A 20,227-nucleotide genomic window follows, 5' to 3' on the forward strand; every position below is an offset into this window, starting at 1 on the left:
CCCTGAGGTCCTCTGGTACTGGCCTTTTGATTGTCCCTAAAGTCAGGACACATACTCACGGAGAGGCAGCGTTTCAGTGGTATGGTCCTCGTCTGTGGAACAGCCTGCCGGAGGAGCTCAGGGCCGCAGAGAACGTACATGTTTTTAAGAACAGGCTCAAGACCCACCTTTTTAATTTAGCTTTCACCTAACATTTATTTATTTTATGCTTATTTATTCTATCCTGTTATTCTATTTATATTGTTAATTTAGGTTTTACCTAATATTTATTGATTTTATTCTTATTTGTTTTTTATCTTCTTACTCTATTTATATTTATACTGTATCCCATTCTTATTTATTTTATCTTTTTATTCTGCATATACTCTTATTAGGTCATATCTCCAGTGTTTCCTCAGAGGGGGCTCTCTGCACCGGGGCTGCTGGGGCTCTGTGGGTCCTCTCAGCCTGGCTGGGGGGCTCCTTTGCCTCCCTCCTGCCGTGTGCCCGGCCTGGAAGCTGCGGTCTGTGACCGGCTCCCTGTGATAGTGTTTCCTCACCTGGCTCATGTGTGCCCAGCCCAATTTTACTTTTTATGTGTGTGTGTGTGTGTGTGTGTGTGTGTGTGTGTATCCATGATCGTTCATGTTAATGAGAGTGTGGGGAGTGAGTGGTAGGGTGGGCTGCTTTTAACCATGTAAAGCACTTTGTGCTACATTTTTGTATGAAAAGTGCTTTATAAATAAAGACTGATGTGTTGCAGAATGTGCTGTGAAAATCCTGCTCAAGCGGACAAAGACACTGCCTTTTGTATGGACGCAAACGCGCGTTGCAACTTCTTATCTGGTGCGCGTCTTTTATTTTGACAGCAAATGTGCACCTGCGGACCACTTATGTGCACCCGTGAATATGTCAGTATCAGTTTGAGTCTGTGGCGTGATGACATCATAAATGAGGCGTCCCTTATCGCTCTGGTTCAGTACGACTCTGAGTCACATGACTCCATGTGTGCAGGCGCTGCTTCCTGATCTACCGTTACCCGGGGAAACCAGCCACCATCATCTCGGAGGACGACTTTGTGGACAAGGTAAGGTCACGTGACCCTGAGGTCTGTGAGGTAATTGGCTGGTGCTGACTGTCAGTCTTTTGTGTTGCCGAGGTGACGCTGTGCTGCTCCATCAATGGTCACTATGACATTGTTTACCCAAGGAGTTACCCCGCCTCTGCCGCCCTCTGTCAGTGTGAGTGCTGCTATCTGATTGGCCGAACACAGAAAGTCTATAGTTCCTCTGCACTCAGTGTGTGTGTGTGTGTGTGTGTGTGTGTGTGTGTGTGTAGCTCTTCTGTATGAGCTGCTTTACACTCAGGTATTTGGCTTTGAGGAGGCGGAGCTCTGCCAGGCCATGGAGGCCTTCAGGGTCGGAGGTCGTCGCTATAGAAACAGTCCATCCATGTGCAGTGATGTTGACCTTGGATATGACACACCTGAGGACCGCGGGCACAGGTAAACACATACACACCTGAGGACGTTGCGGCAGAGCAGCTCTGACCTGGAATCATGGTAACCAGGGCAACAGTGACAGACGAAATCAGAAACTGATGAAGCAGCCATCGTCATGGAAACATCAGAACTGAGGGCCCATTTGTTTGTGCTCTGCAGTGAGGAGGCGGAGCCAGGCAGACCCATCGAGGAGAAACCACGAGCTGTGACGGACGACTCAAAGGTAGGAATGCTGATAGATGCCGATTCGATCGCCCGAGCGTTCGTGGATAACAACACTAACAGCAACAAAAGTACCAAAAACTTAAAGAAAAATGAAACTTAAAAAACAACCACAGTGCCGAATCCTCCAGAACGTTCAGAGGAGCCACCAGGGTCTTTAGAAACACGCTCTACTTCCTGCTTCACGCCTGAGGCTCTGCATTGACGACCTCTGCTCTGCAGCTTTTAATGTCTAGTTTCAGCCTGAGTTTGTTCAGAGTCGTAGGACGCCATCAGCAGGACCTGGAACACGTGAACTCGTCATTGGTGAAGTAAGAAAGGTAAAAATGCAAAGAGCCAAATGATGCCAGAAGAATCCGTGACGTGCAAGTCAGTGGCATCCAATCATAACTGTTGAATTTCACTCATTAAACTGGAGCTCCGCCTTCTTGGATGATCTGTTGGTACGGTAACCTCACAGCAGCCATATTATTGGTCAGGTGAAGCTAGCAGTCAGCAAACATGGAAGTTTATGGGACTGACTCACTGCTGCCTCTGCTGGACATCAGGAACTGCAGCTGATGTAATGTTTTTGTTGTTCAGCCTCCTGCAGAAGCTCCGCCTCCCTCCAGACTGTCTCTGCCCTACAAGGTGATGAAGTCTCTGGACGGGGACGTTTACAGAAACCTGGAGTTCGATGTGTGGCAGGACACCTGCAAAGGTAACGCAGGTTTAACTAATCCAGACCAGCGTCAGGATAAAGTAATGCTGGTGAACTGAAGCTGGACACTGTACAACTGACAGCTGTGTAATCTGATTACTTCCTGTGACGGTCTAATCTGATCACTGTGACAGAGATGCAGAAGACGGACTACATGGTGTTTGCAGGGAGGCAGTACTTCCTGGGAGACAAGTGTCAGGTAAGAAGACTGTATTACTGAAAACTTTATAACGCGGATGTGAACAAGGTTCAGACACAGAGGTCAGAGTTCATTCACACCAAACCCCCTCAGGCTCTGACCTCACAGCCGGCAGGTTATCTAGATGCTACAGGATACAAAGGGAGAGTGCCCAGTGATGCTTAATAAGGCTGGCGCTGTTTATGACATGGTGAATTATTATTATTTTTATTCTGATTTATATCGATGTGCAGAGACGGACGTCCTCGTCAAAGCTCTGTCAACATTTTACATGACAAGAAAAAAAGGAACCGCTCTCTGACCTTTGACCTCACCTGCAATAAAATAATCCACCAGTGCATCTAGGCTCACTCTCCTTTACAAACTCTTGACACTTCCTGTATTCCTTTCAAATTAAAAGCTGTCAGCATTTCACTACACAGGAGAACTTCACTTCTAAAAGAGGCTTTTATGCTGAAACATTTGGAGGAAGTAGTTTTGGAGAATGTAATTATCAAGCACGTAAACATCAAGGGGACTCTGGGTTTCGTGACCTGGGGCCCGTTCTTCGTACCTCGCTTACATCCAAGATCAAATGACACATCCAAGACCAAATCATCGCGCTAACCGTGAGCTCGCTAATCCGGTTCTCCGAACACACCTGCTGTTGACGATTAGTACAGCTGGATGAAGTAATGTGAGATCACTGGGTGTCGTAAAAGGGGCTACGCATCGATAGTAGAAACATTGATCGGCAACCCTCTGATTGGTCGGCAAAAATGTCGAAGGAGCGCGCTCGGTATTTTCCGGCAGCAGAGCAAGAACTCTTGAGTGAGGGATTTCAGGAGTTTCAGAGTTTAATTAAAACACAAGGGAACACTGCAAAGGCTGCAAAAGCAAGGAGAGAGGGCTGGCAGAAAGTTGCTGACAAATTAAACTCGTAAGTAATTTAATAATAATAATAATAATAATGGAGTGGATCTATATAGCGCTTTCCAAGGCACCCAAAGCGCTTTACAATGCCACTATTCATTCACTCTCACATTCACACACTGGTGGAGGCAGCTACGGTTGTAGCCACAGCTGCCCTGGGGCAGACTGACAGAAGCCAGGCTGCCATATTGCGCCATCGGCCCCTCTGGCCAACACCAGTAGGCGGTAGGGTAGATTTATCATATCACACCATATTATCCAATATTATATTACATTATATTATATTATAATATGTTATATTATATCCCCTTTCACATTAGAGCCACAACAGGACCCACTAGAACATGGGAACAAGTAAAAGTGAAATATAAGAATATTCTACAGAATGGTAATATTTATCACTTATATTGCTTGTCGTCTCTTGGAAAGAGACCCTGGAATACTCTGTTTGTTTATAACAGCAACCAAGAAAAGGGCAGAGCAAAAAAAAGACAGGTGGTGGTCCTGCACCCCCTCGTCAACAAGTTGGTTAAGTAAATAATACCCTCACGGGAAAATCGATATCTCTCTATGAGCACACTGTCGCGCTGAGCTAAAGGATCCTGTCTGTCCCGCAATATACGCTGAATTCTGAGGACTCTCCTTATCAATCTTGCACCTTCCGCAATGGGTGGCTCGCGTATACGGACAGGACATGGCTGCGACAGGCTTCCCAAATCCACCTTCGCTTTTATAGCCGTGGTTTAATTTACAATTACTACTCTGAAATATGAATTACATCTGTAATAATCACATACATGTAATAGAATGTTAATAGTACATTTCCCTTTTTTAGGAAATGACCTGTATGTATCTGTGTGACATCAATAAATGGATCAGGTGCTGCATTGTCTTTAGTTACATTGATGTTATTTATTTATGGTGAAACAGTGGTGGAATATCGCTGTTGCTTTCGTATGAATGACGCGGACATACCTGCGTGGCCGCGATCTAATCCTGTTTACATAAAGTAAGCCTGCTCCCCAGCAGGTTTACGCTTACGGCTCTGTTGCTATGACAGCAAGTCCCGGATGAGCTTCGGGGAACCGAACGATCCAGGATCACGCGAAATCGTCAACAATCTAATCCAGCTAACTTACTTAGCGAGGTACGAAGAACGGGCCCCTGAGGCGTCTCGGTATGCGTGTTGTGAGTTTTTGGTGAGGTCACTACAGCGAGGGGTCAGAGGTCAAACTTTAATCAGCTGTTCAGACACGGAAAGCACTGAAAAACAGTTACTGTCTGTGGTTACTGGCTGTAACTCTTATGAATGAAGCTCCAAAAACATTTGTGGTACTATAAGATAGGTGGCATTTTATTTTTGGCTCCACCCCCTAGCCACCATGTTTGTGACATCAGGAATGAAACTTGTTTCAGGTGCGTCTGGAGCCGAAGGGCAAGTACTACAACGCCTTCATCCAGGAAGTGGGAACGCACTCATCCGCCGTCACGGTGTTCATCGAGGAACTGGGCGAGAAGTAACACACACACACGGCAGGATCACGTCCATCAGTGCCGCTGTGACATCACTCACGTGTCTTTCCTCACAGACACCTGGTCCCTCTGACGGACCTCAAACCCGTGAATCCGGTTCCCGCCTGGAATGTGGCTGCGCCCTCCAGAAAAGGAGACCTCGGTGCTTCTTTTTTTTTTTTCCCATCCACTCCCTGTTTTGTTTTATCCTTTTCCTGTGTTACTCACCTGACTTCCTGTACGGTCTCTTCCTGTCTCTCCCTCAGACCCGGACTCTCGTGGTCAGCGGCATCACCGCCATCGCTACTTCAGGAAATCTCGTGGGATGAAGGGAACAGAGCTGCTAATCCCACCTCCTCCTTCCTATGGAGGCCCCGCCCCCTCAAGTCTGCCACCTCGCTTCCAACCGGCGGGCCACCCCCGCCCACCCCCTCCTCCATCACCTGGAGCTATGACCTATGACCCCTATGCCCCCCCTCACCATCACCATCCCCCCCCAGCCCGAACACCACGCTACGGAGCCTCAAGGTGAGACTTTACCTGAGATGCACCTGTGCAGTTTGACTCACAGACACAAATGTTTTAAATGCACTTTTCTAAAGGTGGGACCCGCCCCCTTAGTTTCCTGATCGATGTCAGTGGCTCCGACCATCGGTAAAAAATATCATGTTAATGAGGTGTGTGTGTGTGTGTGTGTGTGTGCACGCGCGCAAATGTTTCTGGTCAGAAGCTCCACCCGTTTCCTGAACCGTCACCTGATTGGTACTCAGCTGACCTATTACCATCCTGGTCGCAGGTATTATCAGGACTACGAGAGCTTCACCTTCAGGTCCCGGTAAACGCACGACACGCCAACACGCACGACACGCCAACACGCACACACGCCGACACTGATGTAACCACCAGGAATGACCGGTCAGCTGATCTCTGAAGCAGCTCCTGTTTTTAAAATGAATCGAGTCATGTGACATGAGGTGCTGTAATCGCAGACAAAGTCACTCTGGCCTGAAAGAGGATGTGATGTCAGTCGGTGGGTTTTTATTTTCTCCTCCGTGGTTTTTTCAGGCGCAGTCGGCGTCAGCTGGCAGCGGCTCTGAACAAAGAGTGTCAGTTTGGTTTTCCCGAGGCGGTGGAGGAGCCGGCCGATCTGGACGCAGCCATCTCGTACTACCAGCTCGATGGCGCCGGCGACGGCGTCTTCCCTCCGCTGCCAGTGAGTATGTGCTGGGAAAAATCCTCCGATGATGGCGGCGCGTGTGTGCACGGAGCGCTGAGGCAGGTGGGAGGGGCCGTGTACTTCACGTGGTTTATGGTAAACACGTTTAAATGATGGTTACTCAAAAACCAGATTCTACATTACTGAGGACAGGTGAGGTAAGCAGCGACATCACATCTTTAAGAGTGTCCCAGATATTTGTCCTCTGAGACGTCAGACTCCATTTTATTGTGTGTGAGCTGAGATGAGTGACTGAGGTTTTTTCCACTTCCACGTGACCACAGCTATCGCCCCCTCTAGGCCATTAACAAGAATGCAGTTTTAAACTCCTACAAACATGTCTATCTTTTATATACAGCCTTTTCTTGGTTGTTGCTGGCAGCCAATAGAAAGGGCCCTTGAGTGAGGCGACTGATGATTGGTCACAGACTTGTTGTCGAAGAAGAAGACTCAGGTGTAACATTTTCAGGTCACATTTTACTGTTTCCTATGCAGGGCCCCACTGTGGCTCCTCCCCCCTCCATTGGTGCCCCAGCCCCTCCCTCTGGCTCCTCCTATAGAGTTCAGAGAGGCTCTGGGCCCCTCTCCCCTGCCCCCCCACCCAGAAACACTCCCGTGTGCTCGTCAGAGGAGGAGCAGGAGGACATAAGCACAGTGGAGGACCAGGGTGAGGACGCCACTGCTCACTTCAGATTTTCACTTCCTTCCCCTTTGTAACCTTTCACAGTAAAAGTCTAATGAGAGGTTTTTACTGTGAAAACTCATCAGAAACTGACTTTGTGTGTGTGTGTGTGTGTGTGTGTGTGTGTGTGTGTGTGTGTGTGTGTGTGTGTGTGTGTGTGTCTCCCGCATGCAGCCGAGTACACGGAGGACTTCATCTACAGTTCACAGGGTGAGTAACGTGATCCCGCTGTGACACGCCTCCCTGCAGCAGCCATGTTGGTGACTCCGTCTCACACTATTTCAGATCAGAGTTTCCAGACCTCCGGAGTTTACAGCGCCACTGAGACCTCCACCAATCAGGTAAGAGCTGACCTCTGTCTCCTGTTAGTGTGATGCAGGTCAGCATAATGTTGCACATGAAAACAGGTTTGAAATTCGCACGTGTGAAGAGGTCATGTGATCAGTGACCCCATGAAGCTGTAATCAGTCTGTTTTTATTTTATTTTGAAAGGATGAGCAGGAAGGAGGCGTGGCTGACTCTCCCACGAGATCAGACGTGAACTTCAGCTACAGCCAGCAGGTACGTCCCGCAGCGTAGCTTGAAGGTGACATCATCGCGTGTGTGACAGCAGTGCCAGGGTAGCTCAGTGGTTGGCGCTGCTGCCTCGCAGTCTGAGCGTCTCGTTTCAGACCCGGGAAAGTTCAACTTCCTGCTTCAGACTTCAGGAGAATATCGTTGCGACCGCGCCATAGACTGCAGCTGCCATCTCTGCTCCGCCTCGTCTCGGTGGGCGGCGACAAGCTGGACAGAGAACGGCTCTAAACATTGTTCGTCCAATCAAAAACCTGTACAGCAGGCCTAAAGCGCCTGTCCAACGTCATCCTCCAGAGGTCGCAACCTCTGAAGGTGGTGGTGCTTGGACTTTGAGCACTTCCTGTTCCTGTGACGCGCCGAGCTCTCTTCTTCTCTTGGTTTTGGTCTAACGGCAGTCGGGACAAAGTCTGAGTGTGCATTTCCTGTTTTTGTTCAAAAACATAAACACATTCATTCCTTTCTTTCTACATACGGGAACAGGGATATCTGGCGATATCTGCATCTGACTGAAAGGAGTATTCCTTTTTCTCTAACGTCCATCACACTTTTTCTAGGATAGACTACTTGACTAGTATTGCATGTGCCTGTGAATACCGTGCCATAGTTATATCAGACCACGCCCCTTTAATTCTGACTGGCTATGCCTGACTTACCTAGAACAGACAGGAGTTGGCGTTTTAACCCCACACTACTATCTGATAATACCTTTCTGGAATTTATAAATAACCAAATTAAGCTCTTTTTAGACGCCAATCTTTCCCCAAATATTTCTAGCCTTTTAGTTTGGGACTCAATGAAGGCCTATCCCCGAGGGCAGATCATTTCATATACAGCTAATGTAAAGAGGGTAAACTTCAAAGAAAGGCAAGAATTAGCTGATAAAATAAAACACTTGGACCATCACTATGCATACAATAAGGACTCTGAGGTTTACAAGAAACATATTGAACTCCAAACCAAATTTGAACTTCTTTCAACTCATGCCGTGGAGTAGAACTATTTATTTGCTGTGCTGGAAAGATATGGGTTCGGTCCCAACTTCATCTCATGGATCAAGTGCCTATACTTGTCCCCTGTTGCATCTGTTTGCACTAATAGCCAGAAATCAAAACCATTCAAACTCAAACGTGGCACACGTCAGGACTGTCCCCTTAGCCTGTTGTTATTTGATCTAGCTACTGAACCTTTAGCAATGCTTTTTCGAAGCAGTAAACTTGTCCAGGGCATACAAAGAGGTCAAACTGAACAGTCTCTCTCTATGCTGACGATTTATTGCTTTTTATCTCAAATGCACATGCTTCCCTAACGTCTATATTGTCTCTACTCACGCGTTTCAGTCAAGTCTGTGGTTATAAATTAAATCTGTCCAAGAGCGAACTTTGTCTATCAAATGAAGAAGCGTTTCCAATAGATTTGTCGGGTTTCCCCTTTAAAGTGGTCAAGGAGCAGTTCACCTACCTGGTATTACAATTACAAGAAAGTATAAACAACTTCTCAAAGCCGACTTTTTTACACTATTGAAGAATGTCAAACAAAGCCTTCAACAGTGGTCACCCCTGAACACAACTGTGGTCGGACGAATTAATTCAATTAAAATGAATATCCTTCCTAAATTCTTACACTTCAAATCAAAATGTATTTATAGAGCACATATTAAAACAACAGTGTTGACCATAGTGCTTCACAGTCAGTGAAAACACGAGACAATTAAAACAAACAATAAAACAGGACAACAAACAATAGGTAACAACACAATAAGCTAAAACAGCCAACGAGTTAGAATCAAAGGCCAAAGTAAAAAGATAAGTTTTAAGACGTGATTTAAACGACTGGATCGACTCGGCAGTACGAACATGAACAGGGAGGTTATTCCAGAGTCTGGGTGCCACGGTTGCAAAGGCCCGGTCACCGCTCGACTTCATTCGAGACCTAGGTTGTGCAAGGAGCCTGTGATTGGACGATCTAAGTGCTCTGTTGGGATTGTGTAAGTGGAGGAGTTCAGAGAGATAGCTGGGCGCTAAATTATTCTGAATTTTAAAAGTGAACAAAAGAATTTAAAAATCTATGCGATATTTGACAGGGAGCCAATGTAATTTGCTTAAATTGGAGTTATGCGTTCATAGATTCTCGTACCTGTTAAAAGACGCGCAGCTGCATTTTGAATTAACTGAAGCCGGTAAAGAGAAGAGTGTTGGAGGCCCGAGTAGAGGCAGTTACAGTAGTCCAGTCTGGATGTGATAAATGCGTGGACAAGCTTTTCAAGGTCCTTTAAAGGAAGTAATGGCTTTGCTTTGGATATCTGACGCAACTGGCAAAAGCTGTTTTTACCACAGTGGAGACGTGTTTCTGAAGTTTAAAAGGGCCCTCCAGGAACACTCAGAGGTTCCTTACAGTGAGCGAGAGATGGCTAGCGAGAGGGCCAAGGGCATCAGCTAACCGGTCTAGCAGAGTGTGACTACCAAAGACTATGATTTCGGTCTTATTTTCGCTCAATGTAAGAAAATTATGTGATAACCAAAATTTAACTTCATGCAAACAGTTGAACAGAGGTTGCAAAGAAGCAGACACATCGGATTTCAGAGGTGAATAAATCTGGATATCATCGGCATAACGGTGAAAGGAGATGTTGTATTTACTAAAAATTAATCCCAACATGTACAAAGAGCAGGACAGAGCACGGACCCTCGAGGCACACCACAGTAAATAGGGGCAGAAGCCGAGGAGTGTTGCCCCATAGCAACAGAGAACGACCTCTCTGAGAGGTAGGATTTAAACCAAGTTAAACCGTACCTTTGAGACCAACTTATTTCAATCTTTACCAGTCTTCATCCCCAAGTCTTTCTTTACAACTCTAGACTCTCCTGGAATCTCCTCTTATATTTGGAAGGGTAAACGACCTGGAGTAGCTAAGGTGCATTTACAGAAACCTAAGATTGAAGGGGGTCTGGCACTCCCCAACTTCCGCTTTTACTATTGGGCTGCCAACATTCGGTCCCTGACCTACTGGTTCCAGTCTGGGGAGGGTGTGGGCCCCACCAGCTGGCTGGCAATGGAATCAGGCTCAACTCAGGGAATTTTCTCTTGCCTTCTTTCTGGGTTCTTCTCTTCCTTCATCCATTGACAACTTTACATCTAATCCAATAATTCGGCACTCCCTCAGGGTTTGGGCGCAGTTCAGGAGACATTTCAATCTTAATTATTTTTCACTTAAAAGCCCCATCCTTTCAAACCACCTATTCCTCCCCCAGCTTTGGACAACTTGTTCCAGGTCTGGTTTAGAGCAGGTATTATTTACTTTAAAGGTCTCTTTATACACAATAAACTATCATCATTCGATCAGCTGGCAGGAAAATACATCTTCCCAAAACTCACTTTTTTAGATAGATTTTACAAAGCAGACATTTTTTGCAATCCCACCTCTCAAATTTTCCAGAAGCTCCAGCTGCTAACTTACTGGACGAGCTCCTTAATTTGCAACTATCAGGCAAAGCTGTAATGTCTCGCATCTATAATAAACTGTGCAGTGTAACCCCAGCTCCCATTCTCAAGTCCATGAGGTGGACTTGAGAGGTGGAAGGCCGCTGCCCCGCCCTCCCATGTTCGGTGGCTTGCTGATCTCATGTCATGTCTCAGTCTGGAAAAGATCCACTGCTCCATCCAGAACCAAAAGGGCTGCCTGCAGAGCTGCAGGTGTTCGCTCACTGCTGTGTGTGTGTGTGTGTGTGTGTGTGTGTGTGTGTGTGTGTGTGTGTGTGTGTTTCAGGTAGTGAAGCCGCTGTCAGTCATCTGCTCGTCTCCATCTTCCTCTTCCTCCTCACCCTCCTCTTCCTCATCACGGCTACCAGCAGCTGCTCACCTGCCGTCAGCCACACACGCGCAGACACGCTCAGGTAAGCAAACACTGCCCACCTCAGTTACTTCTCTCAGAGCTCTGCCCTGTTTAAGGCCCGAACCCGCTTTAATTGGCTCTGATTGGCTGCACCTCTAAAACAGGAAGTCTGAATATCAGGGGGAGGGACTTCTGTCACCTCTGAGAGCTTTAGCTGACACGAAGTCTTTCAGTCTCATTGGTTCTCACTAGGTTGCCATACACTAACACGTTTTCTGGTTCCAGTTGCCATGGCGATCCCAGCTGCTTCTTCCTGGTTGGTTAATGAGTTGGGTGAGCCGCTCTGCACTGTGGTAGCCCCGCCCCCTTATTCATATGACCCTAATGGAAGTGATTTACCAAGAGGTCAGAAGTCAAAAGCTTGTGTTTACAGTTTGTATCCATATGGATCAGTTTGATTTATGTGTGTGTGTGTGTGTGTGTGTGTGTGTGTGTGTGTGTGTGTAGACTGCAGAGTCCTCCAGTATTACTTCAATTTGGGCGTCCAGGTAAGAGACACCTGAACAGTAAACAGCAGTCTTTGAAGCGGCGCTGACAGGTGAAGGTGAGACGCCTGAATGAACTCACGGAGCATCACAGAATGTTGATTCTGTTCTGGACGTTTTCAGTGGGAGAAACCTTTCGTTATCATCCAGGTGATCCTTCAGTCTCAGCTGACTGCAGGTTTCCGACCTATAAACAGGACATAATGACTGAAACTAGCTCAGCTCCTCCACTGGCAAATCTGTTTTAGCAGTAGAAGTCTGAGTGCACCTGAGTCACTTGCAGGTGTGGTAAACATCTTCCAAGGACACTCTGATCACCTGGGTCCTGTGGAGGTCATGTGACTGGTGTTCCTCTCCTTTAACCTGTGGCTGCCGTTTCAAAGAGACACACGTTTCCTTCAGGTTCTTTGAATGTTTATAGATGATTCTGCAGGTGTTTCAGGTTCAGGTGATGACATGATGCTGTGAATTTGTCATGTGACCGTCATGTGACCATCTGTCTCCTCAGTGGTACCATCAGAGCTGCTGGCAGCAACAGCAGCAGGTGTATCCCGCCTCCTCACCTGAGACTGCCTACCCCTACCAGCCCTACACGCCCTACCTGGGCCAGGAGCCCCCTCTGCACGGTAAGTGTGATCGGTTCCAGCAGGTGGTGCTGCACTTCCTCCACCTGTATACAAAAGATGCAAGTTTCATCTTTTAGCTGAGCCTTCACTTCCGTAGCAAAGCCTTTCACAATAAAACAGTGCGATCAGGTAGGCGGCAACTGTGGGGAACACATGACTAACAGGAAGATGTGTGCAGTGATGTCATTACAGCATGGATGGTCCCTCAGGTGTTTTAATTTAAGCTCCACCCCCTTTACTGTGACTTGATCTGTCCCATCTTCCGTCCCCAGCTGCCTCCCAGCCGTTCTCTGAGACTGGGCGGATCTCCCATCAGCCCGCCAGCTCCTACCCAGAATCCTCCAGGTCTGCAGATGGACAGACAGAGGGACACAACGGCGGTCAGTACTAGTGACACACCTTTACCTTTGGAGTGCACACGCTGCCAAAACAGGAAGTGTTTGTCAATAAAACAGTGTAGAAGTGCCGGAGGTCAGCAGGTCTGTTGGTGAAGCTTTACAGCTGCATAACGGTGAGAGTGGCGTGATGAGGAAGGAAGGGTGGGGTGAACCCTACACCATCCAGCTGTCACATTCCTGTACCGAATGACTACTGTATTGTTATTAAGGTGAAATTTGACCGGATGAACATAGCAAACAGGCGTGGCAACAGACAGGAAGTGCGATGCAGTAATTCTGGAGTCAGGTGCAGTGTAAATGAAGACAGAAGCACAATGGGCCAATTGCAGGCGCTGTTAGTCATTGGTCAGGTCACATGATTAGTCTGCCTCCACGTTAAAACCCAAATTTTCTGCATTATAAACGAATTTACTTTGAAAATATAAGCATGTGGTTTGTCTCCTCAGGTGTCTCCATGGAAAGCTCCTCCTCCATCAGTCCTACTCCTCCAGGCTCCGCCCCCTCCTCTGCTCTCCTCTACCCAGATCAGTCGCCCCTCCCTCCTCCTCTCCCACTACTCCACCTGCCATATGAAGCTCCACCCCCAAGCACCTACCTGACTACAGCCCCTGCACCTCCTCTTCCACATCCCGCCCACCACCCTCACCACTCTTCCTACCACCCATGCCTCCCTTCCTCTGTCCACTGGGGGCCAATATCGACTGGAGGCCACGCCCCACGACTCTACTGCCCTGCCCCCAACCCTTCTCACGTTGTTGGATACATTGCTGCCCCGTCCCCTCACCACACAGCCACACACTACATCCCACCCACTATGTAACGTGCATATTAGCTCAAGGCTAAAACCCCTTTTGTTTTGAATTAGTGGTAACATTATTATGAACACTTTTCCTGCAGCAAGACTTTCAAAATTAAAGTTAGGATTTAAAGGTAAATATTGGCTGGATGTTAATGGATGTTGCTGTTGGTTAAAATTCATGTTGTGACAGCCAATATGAGGTGGTGGGTGTGACCAGTCCCTATTTGTGGAGGGATCTCTTTGTGTTGATGTTTTGTTGTTTGGGTTTTGGGTGAATAAAGTTTGTTTCACCAGCAGATGGCGTTTTTGCTTCATCTGGTCACATGACTATTGTCCAGTTAACAGTCCCAAACATCAACTTCCTGTTTTTTATGCTTTGAGCAAACAGGAAGTAAAATAATAAAGCCAGAAAGGTGCGATTCTCCACAGGGCGTGAGAGGGGGGGGGATCAGAGGGGAGTTACAGATGATAGGTCGTCATCTCTGGCGAGGGGCCAGCGCCTCAGTGTGTCAGTTTGAGCTCTCAGGTAGAAAACTCTCACCTGTGCAGGTTAGGGGTGAGTGTGATTCATAGCAGCAGAAAATTTGAGAGCTTTGGAGGCTGACTCTGATTTTCTTTGTTTCCATGGAAACTAAAATCAATAAAGGCATTTTTTTCCATTACAGCTGCTGTGACATTGAAGTTCAGTAAGTAATCTGATTACACTGATGGATGTTTGAACGACTGCTTTGCCCCCCCCCCCCCCCCCCCATGAGTCGCCTGTCGTCATTTTTTTAAACCTTTATTGACACAGGAAGTGGCGTCACAGCCAAGAACAGAAACGCGGTGATTGAGGGACGTCCCTCAGCCCAGGAACTCTTTATCTGGATTTGCTTATGGTGACATTATCATTCAGGATGAGCTCACGTGGATGTAGCTGCTCCATCCACCGCCGCTTGTTTCAGAGAGAAAAGCGCCACAGGTTGTATGAAAATCTGCAGATGGTGTGTTGACTCAGCCTGATACATGTTTAAATTATACTGTATGTGTATTGATCACTGTGGTTTTTATAGATCTGATTGGTTAACGGGTGCTGGTTTCATACCTGCTGATAAGGTACCATGGTAACATGCAGTTACCTGGATTAGAGGTCTGTTTGTGTGTTTATCCATTTGTTTTGTTGATGGAACCATGAATTCTGCAGTTTACCATCCTGGTTTAGTCAAAGTCCTGATGGCTTCATGCTCTAAAACCCTCCAGTGTGACTGAATTACAACAATTCTGCACAGACTGTTTTCTAAAACAGCGAGAGAACAATGAGCAGAACAGCAAGCATAGCAAAATATTACCTTTTAATTTCAGTGTAACATACAGCCGCCTGATAACAGCACCACAGGTAGGTTACTTACACAAACACTGGACGTTTGGAACGTGTCCTTATTAACCCACCGGCAACAGTTGCCGTTTTAACCCCCACACATCAACAAAATTAAACATACAGTGAGTAGGACAAGTCTAAGGAGTGAAATGCATTCACTTATTTTGCAGTGAAAAATCTGGGATTAGACGGGTTCCATCATTTCAAAGAAACAAAGAACTGGACAGGTTGGACTTTTATCGAGCTGCTGTGAAGCCTCTGGTGCTCCGGGACGACGGCCCCAGGAGCTCAGATCATTGGTCTGACCCCCACCCCACCCTCAGAGATGGAAGACCTCGCTCGACCACAAAAATCAGGTGTGCTGATGACATCACAGTGACCTGATCTGAGGTCAGCGCCACCGCTGTAAAAACCAATGTACTATGACAGAGAAGTCGCTCCGGCCTCGGTGCTCGGGTAGGTTACGTATGTGTTGTCACGGTAACAGTTTTGCTGGGATCTCTATGGTCCAGAGGTCGCGACCTCCCGGAGCTCTCAGTGGGGCCTTCAGCCAGCGAGGGTTGGACAGGTTAGTCAGGTGCTTCTCCTGCAGACCAATCAGCACGGCCGACTGCTCCAGGCACTGTAGGTCCTTCCCCTGGAGGGAGGCGGGGCAAAGCCAGGTCCGGCCCACATCCACCAATCCTAAAAGAGACCACAGGGTTCGTTCAGGGATGTGTAAATGTGGCAGAGTAAATAGGGATTCTAACCTGCCACCACGCCGCGGCCAAACCGCTCCCCGGACTCCAGAAGTGCCTCAATCTGAGCGCTGTCCATCCCCAGCAGGCCGCTTAGCACCGCCCTCCAGTCCGACCCCTCCCAGTTACGCTGAGCCACGTGGACCGCCAGCGTCTGGTTCTCCAGTGGAGCGAGCAGCGGCCTCCAGCGGCTTTCCACCGTCTTTACCCCGTCCAGAACCAGGCCGGCATACGGCTGCCGGAACGACAGGCACGGCACCTGCACCGCCATGTCTGCAAAACAAGCGCACCCAAACAGGACGCACTTTTCAGACGTATGAAACATTTTCAGTTTTTTTTTTAGCCCCTTTTGCATTAGTGCCTGCTCGACTCGCCACAACTCGACTCCACTGGGTTTCCACTATAATCAGTACCATCTAATATGGGTGCTCGTTGTTATAGCAACGTGTAAGCTTAATTAAAATGTGACACGAATGCGGGGGCTGTTTGTCAGATTCCGGGAGCACGGCGTTGTTTCTTGGAGCAAACCGTCCTAGCGTACATTCCTGCGGTCACACGATAATTCCAGCATAAATTTAAGTAGATAGGACGGGTTGCCACTTAATTTTGTGTTGTGCACATGCGCAGAAACAACAGGTAGGATGGTTTGTGAGGTTGGATGGATTCCCAGAACACATTTCTCTCGTTTTTTTGTGAAGTAGATGTTCTCATGACCCATCGAGTGACACCACTGACCAGCCAATCAGTGGCATGCTGTCCGATGATGTAATAGTTTAATACCTGCTCGGATCGCTTGGAACCCGTCCGAGCAGGTACTAAAACAGTACCAGGAACTAGTGATGTGACGTTCTGTATCGAGGCTTCAAATCTTGTGTCGCGTAATGGAGGGGGCGTTTCCCCGATACGCGTATCGAGGCTTGCTTCATTGATGGGAGGAGCTGAAAATGATGACGTCCGAAGCCTCGCCGCCCAGCTGTACCACGTGACTGGTTCAGGAAGTGGTTCGAACTTTGCCGCGAGCTATGACAGCGATATAAACCCCTCAGACCCCATTCAAAATGTGGGTGTTTGATGGAGAGTTGCGGTTAGTGAGAGTTTGGAGGTTTATGAAAGTCAGGAGAGAATGGAGCCAGCTAAGAAGAGGAGGATGTCCCTCCCAACAAGGTATGTAAATTTCTACAGAAGATCCATCCATCCATCTGCTTCCGCTTATCCTTTTCAGGGTCGCGGGGGGCGCTAGAGCCTATCCCAGCTGTCATGGGGGGAAAGGCAGGGTAGTCTGTCGCCAGTCTGTCGCAGGGCTAACACACAGGGACAGACAACCATTCACACCTAGTGGCAATTTGGATTATCCAATTAACCTATCCCCACAAGCTGCATGTCTTTGGACGGTGGGAGGAAGCCGGAGTACCCGGAGAGAACCCACGCAAACACGGGGAGAACATGCAAACTCCACACAGAAAGACCCCGGCCTGATGGTGGAATTGAACTCAGGACCTTCTTGCTGTGCGGCAACAGTGCTAACCACCGTGCCACCGTGCTGCCTACAAATTTCTACAGAAGATGTATTTTCATAATACTGATGGTGCAATACAATTTATGTTAAGCTGTCTTGACTTTTGTACAAGGTGAAGTGTTTGCTATGTGCCAGGGAGCTGGGCTATAACAACAACACCTCATCCATGCTTAGGCACTACAGAGCTTTGCATGAGAATAAGGGGACACCGATTGTGGAGCAAGACCAGGTGAGCCATCAAATGCAATGATAATATAGCATGCAGTGATGTTACTAAATGATATAACAATATTATACAACTGTAATAAGTTACGTGTGTGATATTTATATTTGTGCTTTGTTTTTATTGATTGAGGACTCTCAGCCATTTAGCATTGTGGAGGAGAAAGGATTTAAAAGATTTGTTAAATCATTAAATCCTAGCTATGCTCTCCCCACTAGAAAGGTCACAAGAGCAGTGAAAATTTAGTTTTTACAGAATAAAATGTGAACAGGCAGGACTGAGGCCTCAGTGTGTAGCTGTCCATACCTCAACGTTACAAAAGCACAACTACTGTCCACACCCCAACCACACCTCACCTCACAGTAAATGATCGTTTCCATACTGCCACTATAAATATACACAGTATACTGCATCACTACAATATACATGTTTTACACACTCCTTTTGTTGTTGACATTTACAGGCTGTGTGCAAAAGGCCACACTCTTCAAATTCTTGCCAACTAATATTTTTACGTCCAGTAGGTGTCCTACTAGAGCAAATGAAGCTTCAAGACGCCTTGCACTGGGATGAACCAACTGGATGAAAAGCTTCAGTGCTTCATGAAGCTTCATCTGCCCATCACTACCAGGAACTGTGACCGAATGTAAAACCCTGAAAGCCGAGCAGCTACAAATGGAAAAGGGGCTGCAGTGCAACGTGAGGCGGTACCGGACTGTAACCGGAGCTGAGCCGCTTGTTCCGCCTTCACCACAAAGGTCTCTCCGTACAGGAGCAGAGACTCACTCGAGCAGGAAGCCGCTGGTTAGCAGAGAGTTGGCTCTCGGAGCTTCTTCCCGGCTGTGTGTGTGTTTGTCGGTGACGGCGTGACCTTTAACCCGGCGGTACTCAAACAGAAATGCCGCTCCGCTCCCGCTGATTTTTCTCACTTCCGCTCTGGCGGCTGCTCTTCTTCTCTGTGGGAAATAACTGCAGTACTGGACTCTCCTGCCCCCACAGGAAGAACTGAGACGAGTATATAAATGGATGAATGTAAATTTGACTCTTCCTCATTATCAAAGCTTTGTATCAAAACTTTATTTAACAGTACAAAAACATTCCTGTCTCGATGCATGCCCGATGATCCAGGTAAGGCTGAAATGACGGAGCAGATCCACCACTGAAAACTCGGCGTCCAGGTGAACAGAATTAAAAGTGTGAAAAGGTGTACACTGCACCCGTTTTAAACAACAACACACCTGATGTCATCATCAGGCTGAAACCAGCGTCGCTCGCTGTAACGATGACTTCAGCAGAAACTGTGGGCGTGTTCCTCACTGAGATACGTGACCATGATCGGAGCTGTTCCACCTCTCCAAACTCCATGGAAAGGAGCTTTAGTGCTCCCTTTAGAGTAGGATACACCAAAGCATCCTTGATGAAAGGAGAGGAGAAAACGCCATCCCATCCGACCATTCATGAAAAACATAACCAAAGCAGAGCAGATCATGTAAACGTTCATCATAACGTTCCATTTTCCATTTCAGCCATAAGGTGCTGATGTATTTCTAGTTTTTATCAGCAGCTGAACCCTGAACGTCACACTGCTGGAATACAAACTACTTCCTGTTGAGTGGTTCCTGCATGAAGAGCGTTCATTAGTAATGACTTTTGTTGTGTTACAGTCTGTTTACTTCAGGTCAGCTGGGATCAGTGATGATGGAGGAATTTTACAGGGAACGACCTCCACAGCAGGAAGATATAAGAACATGATATGGATTTCATTTTATAGTTGTATTGTAATTTATATACAGAAATGCAGCCAGTTGGCTTCAGTAAGAATCAGCAGAGAGAATATGTGACTCAAAAACACAGAAGAGCCTACTAACCAAAATAATGCAGTGTGAGCTCATGTTCAGGAGAATCAGTCTGATAGAAGAAATACTTCTGAGCACCGTGCAAAGGTCTCAGGATTAGGACTTGGGTGGAGCTCCGATTTATCCCGAGGAGAGCTGCATCATTACAAACTGAACTCTGTTACTATGGTTACTGTGGCACATGCATGAATGTGTGCAGCCCTTAGTTTGAATAGCACAGGGCAATATTGAGACAATGTGACGCACTGGCAGATTTCGTGCAGTTTGCAGTAACCTGTGTGTGACAGAGTTTGAAGCGACGTTTAAAATTCTCTCCTGGGAGTGAAGCAAACACGTGCATAAGGCCCAAAGTGCTGCTGTTCACAGCTGTCAGCACAGACTCTGTTTTTCTCTGTGAGGCAGTAAATCGGACCCAAATGTTCCTCCGGCTTTAAAATTCCCGCCTCTGTGGTGAAGGATATTTACACAGGCTGTTCTCGTTCATATGACCTCCACCAAACAATAGAACACGCTGAGACAGAGGACGATGCACGTTTGTAGTTTCAACACGGCGGACATCCTCACACCGTCAAGGAGAGAGAGTGTGAGGTCGTTCCACTTCTCTTTTCCCTAGTCCTCAGCAGGAGGTGAGGAAAGGAGACAGATGTATGGTGAGGTAACACGTTCCTGCTGTATTTTACTTGCATCTATTTGAAGGAGTGAACGTAAACACAAATATTGTTATTTTATATGCAGGAAATAGGTTTAAATGTTAAACACATTTCTTCAAGTCAAAGACCGTTGAATATAATGTAATTTTTCCTTGATGCATAAAGTTAAAAGATTAAAACTAATAAAACAAG

The 20,227-nt window shown here is 47.2% G+C and overlaps 2 protein-coding genes across 3 annotated transcripts in view; one reads left to right on the top strand and one right to left on the bottom strand.

Moving 5' to 3' along the window:
* Positions 1-13,992, top strand: part of alg13 (ALG13 UDP-N-acetylglucosaminyltransferase subunit) — a 21,951-nt gene extending 7,959 nt beyond the window's left edge. For both annotated transcript variants that reach the window (XM_085460646.1, XM_085460645.1), the window contains exons 5-25: positions 994-1,066; positions 1,139-1,220; positions 1,318-1,483; positions 1,640-1,703; positions 2,285-2,402; positions 2,537-2,601; positions 4,930-5,030; positions 5,103-5,188; positions 5,292-5,553; positions 5,753-5,860; positions 6,091-6,238; positions 6,737-6,908; positions 7,098-7,133; positions 7,209-7,264; positions 7,416-7,484; positions 11,263-11,389; positions 11,614-11,733; positions 11,836-11,876; positions 12,382-12,499; positions 12,772-12,879; positions 13,344-13,992. In XM_085460646.1, the coding sequence (XP_085316772.1) occupies positions 994-1,066; positions 1,139-1,220; positions 1,318-1,483; positions 1,640-1,703; positions 2,285-2,402; positions 2,537-2,601; positions 4,930-5,030; positions 5,103-5,188; positions 5,292-5,553; positions 5,753-5,860; positions 6,091-6,238; positions 6,737-6,908; positions 7,098-7,133; positions 7,209-7,264; positions 7,416-7,484; positions 11,263-11,389; positions 11,614-11,733; positions 11,836-11,876; positions 12,382-12,499; positions 12,772-12,879; positions 13,344-13,717 (2,494 nt within the window). In that variant the 3' untranslated portion in view covers positions 13,718-13,992. The remainder of the gene's footprint in view (positions 1-993; positions 1,067-1,138; positions 1,221-1,317; positions 1,484-1,639; positions 1,704-2,284; positions 2,403-2,536; positions 2,602-4,929; positions 5,031-5,102; positions 5,189-5,291; positions 5,554-5,752; positions 5,861-6,090; positions 6,239-6,736; positions 6,909-7,097; positions 7,134-7,208; positions 7,265-7,415; positions 7,485-11,262; positions 11,390-11,613; positions 11,734-11,835; positions 11,877-12,381; positions 12,500-12,771; positions 12,880-13,343) is intronic.
* Positions 13,993-15,008: 1,016 nt separating this feature from the next.
* LOC146708656 (protein EOLA1-like) lies at positions 15,009-18,497 on the bottom strand. The gene is made up of 3 exons (XM_085460661.1): positions 18,316-18,497; positions 15,803-16,063; positions 15,009-15,737 (listed from the first exon to the last, which is right to left on the bottom strand). The coding sequence occupies exons 2-3, from the start codon at positions 16,059-16,061 to the stop codon at positions 15,529-15,531; spliced, it is 468 nt and encodes a 155-aa protein (XP_085316787.1). The 5' UTR covers positions 16,062-16,063; positions 18,316-18,497; the 3' UTR covers positions 15,009-15,528.
* Positions 18,498-20,227: the final 1,730 nt, after the last annotated feature.

This window comes from Copadichromis virginalis, linkage group LG6 (genome assembly GCF_057382275.1).
Source record: "Copadichromis virginalis isolate Kocher_CV1m ecotype Utaka linkage group LG6, C_Virginalis_male_GT1.1, whole genome shotgun sequence".
Classification (NCBI taxonomy): Eukaryota; Metazoa; Chordata; class Actinopteri; order Cichliformes; family Cichlidae; genus Copadichromis; species Copadichromis virginalis.